Raw genomic sequence first — 8,112 nt, forward strand, 5'->3', positions numbered from 1 at the left:
TAACAAATTATGTGTTATCTCAGACTATAGGAACTCATTGCCCTGAATATGATAACTTGCTAGAATATCCGTACAGTACAGAATGTCAATGTATTCTGTATTCTTATCTAGTTAGATAAGAAAAGTATTGCTTTTTATTTTCTCCCTCCCCAAGAAAACCATTTCTGTTTACTTCAGGCAAAAGACCTAATAGAGAAATTTTTTAGCCAGCAAGTTGAAGTTCTTGGGAAACGGACAGCACCGCTGCCTGAGATCTACTATATTGAAGGCACTCTGCAAATGGTGTGGGTTAATCGTTGTACTCCAGGTTATGGAATAAATCCTCTACTACATCCAGATTGTCCAAACTGTTGTGGTAGGTAGAAAGTATAACAATCTCCCAGGTTATAAATCTTAATTTTTAAGAAATACTTTTTATTTCAATGGAATTAGCAGTTGTCCTTTCATCATTTCAGGTAATGTAGTTCATGGGCATATGCTGGAGGTATTGAAAAATACTAATTAATTGCAAATATATGTTAATTACTAATTGGTTAATATGGTGCATTAGAATGTTGATAGCCACTTAAGATGTGTCTGCAATTGCTGGCCTGTCTACAAAGTACATATAAATACATGGAATAAATACGCGAATGAGTGTGCAAACCTCAACCTCAAGTGAGATGTATAGATGTAGCCATTTAACTTGCTACATTCATACCCTTTTGAGTAGTGTTAGAATGATGCTTGATGCTGAAGAGATTGCCTGTCTCTGCCAAGGGATCTTGCATTATGCAAAATTCATTGTAACTGAATGCAAGTTTGGCTAGGAGACCTAAAATAAACCATTGTGCTGCATACAGCAGTGGTTGTGTTGTGCTTATTTTATTTCATTGTATTTTATTTTAAAAGCCTTGATATAAAGCTATGAATTATGTCATCAGTATTGTGGTGAATTCCACCTGAATCTGCCCTTGAGTGTCTCATGTTCTGTTGGAGGTCTGCGGTATGGGTGCATTTCTGTCACATTTTAGCCAGTATAGACAGACTTTTAGGCTGAAGGTGCAGTCATCCAGATCTAAGTCTGTGGACTGAAGCATGATCTTTTATTATGAAAGAGCCTTTGAAATATGCTTCCATAGTAGTATAATTTCACAGGGAAAAGGGAGATTATTTCAAAGGGGAACATATGTTTAACTACCAAGTTCAGCTATTTGTCTATCTAGCTCAGTGTTGTTTGCACCCCAAGAGCTCTGCAGGGTTTCATGCAAGAGTCTTTTCTAGCCCTACCTGGATATACCAAGGATTGAATCTGGGACCTTTTGCATGCAAAGCATATGTCTTGCCACTGAGCTATGACTCTGTATAATATAGTGTATAATGTAATCTGCATTGTATTTGCTATAAATCAAATAGAAAATGTCACTTAGAACAATTTAACATGTTCAGTGCACTAAAATATTTGCAAGGTGTGAAACGGCACAATAGGCCATATAAAATAAATCAAGTAGAATATACTTGTCGGGTTAAAACAGCACCATGGAAGCTGATGTCCCCTAAAGACAACTTAGGTGTAGTTTATTTATTGTGTAGATAAATGCTATTTACTTTCTCAGCAGTGATCTAAATAAGCGCCTGATCACCCATTCAAGTTCCCCCTGCTTGCCTTCTAAGAGACAGAAATTATGCTGTGTTCAAAAATGCAAGTCTTTGCAGATCTAGATCTTTCTCCCATTGATTTTGCTTAAGAATCTTATGAAATCTTATGTGAACTCTTGGGGCCAGTTAGGAAATAACAATCTTGGCTTAATAAATGAAGTTCATGAAGCAGAGAGTGATCATTGTACCTTTGTGCTCCTCCTTGCATTGCAATTAAACCCCTTTTCCATATAATGTAAGTAGAAATTAACAAACCCTAGAAGTCTTCAATTCTAGCCTGTGAAGAAACCACAGTACTAGCTCTTGGCTTTATTTAAGCTGAGTCTTATGTCTGAAACAACTCTTGCTATTAAGCTGAAAAAGGAGTAGAGAGTAGAAGTTAATCTTACTGGTTGATGTAGTGCTAAGTTTGCTCTATTAAAGGATTATTTCCTCCATTAAAAAACAACTTGAAATTATCTAAGACTATGAGTTATGTCATCAGTATTGTATTACTGTACTGTATTACTTCCATTTGAATCTGTCCTTGAGTGTATTACAGTGGTACCTCTGTTTAAGAACAGTCCGGTTTAAGAATGATTTGGTTTACACTATTTCTGCAAAACCAGAAATAGTGTCTTGGTTTGAGAACTTTACCTCGGTCTAAGAACAGAATCTGAACGATGGAAGGGCACCGGCGGCAGTGGGCCTCATCAGGGAAAGCACGCCTCGATTTAAGAATGGTTTTGGTTTAAGAACAGACTTCCTGAATAGATTAAGTTCGTAAACCGAGGTACCACTGTACTGGATTCCTAGTGTATGCTTTGGTGTGTTATTCTAAAGTATTGCAACTTTAGTTGTACCAAAATAGCATTTATGTTTTGCTTTTGAGTTTTGTTGTTGCTGTTGAAAAGCACTTAAAGCATGTTGTTATATGTAAAAGGGACACTGTTGAAGTTTTTGTTCAGTTGAATGAGGAACTTTTTTGAGCTGTACCCTGTGTGGTTGTACATGGACTGTACAACTGTACACTGAAGCCTTGAAACAAATCATTTTAGGTCTTTTCACAGCTCTGGGCTGGGCTCCAAGATTGAGGGCTTATCCACACTTAGCTTTGCCCTAGACTTTCTAGGCTTTAAAGCTCCATGCCCATGCTCTTCTTTTTTTCCTTTTTCTTTGTCCCACCATTTCCCCCAGGAATTGGAACCTGCTTCTTTACCGCTGAATTGGAACAAACAGCAATTCAGGTTTTCCACGGGGAACATGGAGCTTTAAAGCATAGGCCTGCCTGTGCCTAGAAACGCAGCACGGAAGGAAGTCTGAATGAGACTAGACAAAGGGAAGAGAAACCTCTCCAGTTCTCATGTCATCTTAAACATTTGAAAGGTTCTCCTCTTCCATACCATCCTTGGCACTGTATGGAGCAGAAATATTCAGGCAACTAAATCATAGAATCTGAGAATTCTTTGTTCGTGTTTAGTGTGTTAGTGTGTGTCGTCTAGCGAGGCATCACTAAAGCCACACAACAGATTCCACAAGCACACTAGTTTGCCTGAACCCGAGTCTGCCTTGGGTGCTCATGGGGGTGTTGTGTCAGGGAGGGAGCTGAACCTGCTTCTTGCTTTCCTGTCCCTTCTTTTTAAACTTAAACCCTGCCCTTCTGAATATACTTTATAGCTTCATAGAGCTATAAACATTAAACCAACTTAAAGGACTGTTAGTTTAGACAGCAGCCTAGGGGGTCTGTTTTCACATCTAGTTTGACTATTAAACTGTTTGAACAGTCTCCTGGTGGAAGGGCCTTGGCAATTAAAAGTGGTATTAAACACTGTGTAACTAGGGTTTAAACAAGAGCTACAAGGGTCAAGATAGGGTGAAACTAAGCCCCCCTCCTATTATATGGCTGGGGGAGCCCTGCTGTGGATACTCTAAATACTTCATTATGCAGATGCTGTTTGAAGTAATTCATATAGTGGATGCTGAGCAAATTCATCCCCTGCTGACCAATTTATTTAGAGCAACTGATGATTATATTATGCTTAAAGGAGGACATGGACCCCACAAATGTTATACTTCTTAAAACTGAAGTAGCCCATGATTAATGCCTATTTATTTGACTCTATGCCAAATAAGCTAACATAGGCAAATTTTCTTGCAAAAAAATAGTAGTAGTGATATTTATTTACTTAATTTCTAATCTACCCACCCTTTCACTGACAGGTGATTCCAGGGCAGTTATTACTTAATGAAAACAAATGCTTATACCATAGTTCAATTCAATTGATTGATATAATATTAAATCTTCATTAAAATACTATTCAAATACTGTTTGGCAATGCTTAGTTCTAACTGGCCTGCAGTATTTTGATCACTAGGTGGAGCTAATGCTATTTAATAAAATTCTACAATATGAAAAGCAAGAGGATAAGGCAGTGTATTCCTCTGAATACTTCAAATAACAGCCTGGGAATCTCGTGGAGAGTGTGCTTTTCCCCTCAGCTCCAGCTTGCAGGCTTCCCATTAGTATGTGGTTGGTCCCTGTGAGGACAGGGTACTGCATTTAAATGGGCCTTTGTTGTGATCCAGCCAGGCTCCTAGGCTCTTTTCTTAAATCTCAGTAAGTCCAGTGGAACCTACAAGTAAATATGGATAGTGTATGAAATGTAACATTGTCCATTTCCTAGGAGTTATTTCCATACCAGCATCCAGCATTATGTCTGCACAGGTGTTAGTTTGCAAACTCTGGTTATGTTCTCATGTCCTAAAAATCACATACACTGAATATGGAACACATACAGGTAATGTGTTTTTGTTGGCATGAATGAAACTAGTAGAGATCTTTGTGACCTGCTGTTCACTTTTTGGGACAACTGATCAATAGGAGGAAATGCCACAATATTGAATACATAACACACAGGTTCTTGCTTGTCTTTTATAGACATTGCTGTTTCAGTATATTGAGAAATCCATGAGAATAATAGAAACCAGAATGAAGAGAACTCATAGCATCTGTTGGGACTACAGTGGTGCCCCGCAAGACGAACGCCTCGCAAGACGGAAAACCCGCTAGACGAAAGGGTTTTCCGTTTTGGAGGCGCTTCGCAAAATGAATTTCCCTATGGGGTTGCTTCGCAAGACGAAAAAATATTGCGTCCCCCCGCGGGTTTTTTTCGCTTTTTTTCGCCCTTTTCCTAAGCCGCTAAGCCGCTTATCAGCTGTTCCACTGATAAGCCGCTTAACAGCTGATCGCTGAAAGCCGCTAGACCGCTGTAGCCCTAATCCGCTAAGCTGTCAATGGGCTTGCTTCGCAAGACGAAAAAACCGCTAGATGAAGAGAATCGCGGAACGGATTCTTTTCGTCTAGCCAGGCACCACTGTATATGGTTCCAAAAGAGTAATTCATGGAATTCGGCCTTCATTATCTCTCTATAGCATGTCTTCATGCCTTCAGAAAATCTGTATATGGAAACTGGTTTACACAAATCAATTCAGTTTTCCAGTCATGAAGCTATCACTGCAGCTTCTTAAAAATTAAATGGTTTGCCTAAAAGTAATTCAGAATATAAGGCAGGGATGGGGAGCCTGACATGGCACCCTCATACGCCACATTTGGTGGGTGGGTGAGGCCATCCAGTTGTCAATTGCTTGATGTCACAGTGGCATCAGGTGATGATTGTAAGGACTTAAAGCACCACACAGGCCTTGCAAAGATCCCTGCATAGTGCTTTGGAGCACTGCTGATCAACAGGTTTGAAGTCATGGCCCATCAGCTGTTGGACTATGACTTTATACTTGCTTTCTGTAAGGATTGGGTGCTCAGTTGATTTCTTCATGAAGAGCTCAGTCACACAGTTGGTCCAGATATGTCTGTCTGCCACACACTGATTGTCCCATATGATGTCAAGTGGGCCTGCTTTGGGGAAAACAAACTTGAAGGCTCAGTTGGGACCCCTGCCAAGCCACAGTTGACCCACAAGCTGGATCCTCCTCACTCACCCCTGACGCAAGGAGTTAACTTGGTGGCTATTTTGACAATTTGGCAATTTATTCCAACTGGCAGCATCCCTTTCCCAGCCTTGTTACTGGAGATCCATTCTAGACATGGCAGAATTTGAAATTTATATGAAGAATTAAAGCAGAATGAATTTCAGTGTTTAAAAATTCTAACAAATACTCTGTAAATGATTTTTTAAAAAATTTATTATTCAATGTGTTTGTTTACAGTGGTTTGCAGTCCAGGATCCTATAACCCTCGTGAAGGAACTCACTGCCTTCCATGCAACAAAAGTTTGGAATATGGAGCAACACATTGCTAACAGAATACCAGCACAGACCTTGTGCTATATTTAGTAGCACTGATGTACTTGATTTATAATATCTTTGTAATGCAAATAAAATGATTTTTTAAACTCCAATTTAATTGGTATTAAATTTGCATTTGGTTGAATGAAGAATGGTATGAGATTGCTGCCAGAAAAACTACAACCTGTTTTGATGCCTCTGGTAGTTTCACATATTCTTAAGGGCAAAGGGATATGTTATTTTTACCAAGGTCTCTTATCTTAAGACCTTTATCAGACCTGTGTCTGATGTAGTAGATGATCCAAATACAGTTCATCTGTTCGCCGCAATCAATGTATTCTGGGCTATAGGGCTCGGAAGTGTGCTGGTTCATCCCGCTATTTAAGTCATAATATGAAATGGATTTTGCAAACTGTGTAAAAGGTCACTAAATAAATTCATGTGGAAATTATAGGCTCCTTCCATTGAAATAGAGATTCTTGTACATGCAAAAAAACAGTGAGTATATAAGAACACAGAGATCTCAATCGGAAGAAGAAGAAGAAGAAGAAGAAGAAGAAGAAGAAGAAGAAGAAGAAGAAGAAGAAGAGTTTGGATTTGATATCCCGCCTTTCCCTCCTCTTCAGGAGTCTCAAAGCGGCTAACATTCTCCTTTCCCTTCCTCCCCCACAACAAACACTCTGTGAGGTGAGTGGGGCTGAGAGACTTCAGAGAAGTGTGACTGGCCCAAGGTCACCCAGCAGCTGCATGTGGAGGAGCGGAGACACGAACCCGGTTCCCCAGATTACGAGACTACCACTCTTAACCACTACACCACAGTGGCTAGTTAGACCCAAAGATTGTTACTGATCTGTGTTGCTGGCATAGAAGACAGTGGAGGAGTGTGTCTTTGGGGGTGAGGTCAAACTGTTGGGTGGTTAACGCAGACCTGGTCTGTCAACAGCCTAGTGCATGAGACCAGCTCTCCATAGAGCACGTCCTTGGGGTTCCTGCCATCCTCCATTCTGCAGACATGGCCAAGCCAGCATAGACGTCGCCGAAACGGGTGCGAACATGCTGGGATTGTGGGCTTGGGAGAGCACATCTTCGTTTGTAACACTGTCCTGCCATGTGATACCCTGATGCAGCACATGTGGAAGGCACTGAGCCATTACTTCTGATGGTTGTAAGTAGCCCATGACCTCCATAAAGCAGCGTGCTCAACGCCCAAGCCTGGTAGACCTATATTTTGGTATTGGACATTAGCATCACATTTTCCCATGACTTTTGGAGAGGTGAGTGATTGCCATAGGTGCTTTGCCAATACACTTGTGCAGTTTAGCCTTGAGGGAGAGGTTTGCTGGTCATGGTGGAGCCCAGGTAGGCAAAATCATCTATTGCCTCAAGTGTGTGGTCACCAATGCTGGTGTGTGGAGTGCTGATGATGTCCTGACCCAGGATGTTGGTCTTCGTCAGGCTGATGGGCCTCTGATCTTGCTGAGCAATGTGAAGAGTCCTTTACGGCTAGCAAGGTCAAAGATCTGTGCTGCTTGTGAATCAGTGATGATTCTAAGGTGGGATGATGGAGCTGTGACCTATAGGCCAAATCCAGCCCTCGTCTAGCCACTTCATGTCATCCACCAGCCCCAGGCAAAATCAAATGTCTCTTCACATTCGAAAGCTACTTCCTGTGACAAGATGACCTTGCTAGGAGTTGGTAGCTAGGAAGGGCTACCAAGATCTAACAATGGCACCATGCAAGAGGGACAAGAGGTGCCTTTTCAAGGTAAGCACTGGGTTCTCTTCCTCATCACAGTGCTAAGACTGAGAAGAGGCTTAAATCTGTGCTGTGACCGGGCAGTTTGAATCTCCATCCCCCTCTATGCATGTGTGCAAGTAGGTCCTTTGGCCATGCTGATTACTAGCATGTGGCTCTTGGAGAGCTGGCCAGCTTTGAATATGAACCTCAGGCCAATAAAAGGTTAGCCACTCCTGCTCTGAGAACTGAAGCTCTCAAAATGGATGAGTAATTTTATGTATAAATATATAAATAAAAACCAATGTGGCTTTGTAGCAGGAAGACAGATGTCTAGTTTAATAAGAACGGTGTTGAATAAAGTAGATATAAGAAGAAATAAATTGAAAGCTGGTATAGTAGCATTGGATATTTTTAAGGCTTTTCACTGTGTAGAATGGCCAGCATTAAAAATGGTT

At 40.8% G+C, this 8,112-nt stretch overlaps 1 protein-coding gene across 2 annotated transcripts in view; it reads left to right on the forward strand.

The window, feature by feature from the left end:
* Positions 1–6,032, forward strand: part of ZPBP (zona pellucida binding protein) — a 34,925-nt gene extending 28,893 nt beyond the window's left edge. Inside the window, exons 7-8 of one of the 2 annotated variants that reach the window (XM_083709685.1) lie at positions 178–355; positions 5,842–6,032. In XM_083709685.1, coding sequence (XP_083565811.1) covers positions 178–355; positions 5,842–5,933 — 270 coding nt within the window. In that variant the 3' untranslated portion in view covers positions 5,934–6,032. The remainder of the gene's footprint in view (positions 1–177; positions 356–5,841) is intronic. The other variant, XM_083709686.1, reaches the window with a different exon arrangement.
* Positions 6,033–8,112: the final 2,080 nt, after the last annotated feature.

The sequence above is a fragment of the Podarcis gaigeae genome (genome assembly GCF_964106915.1).
Source record: "Podarcis gaigeae genome assembly, chromosome: 13".
NCBI lineage: Eukaryota > Metazoa > Chordata > Lepidosauria > Squamata > Lacertidae > Podarcis > Podarcis gaigeae.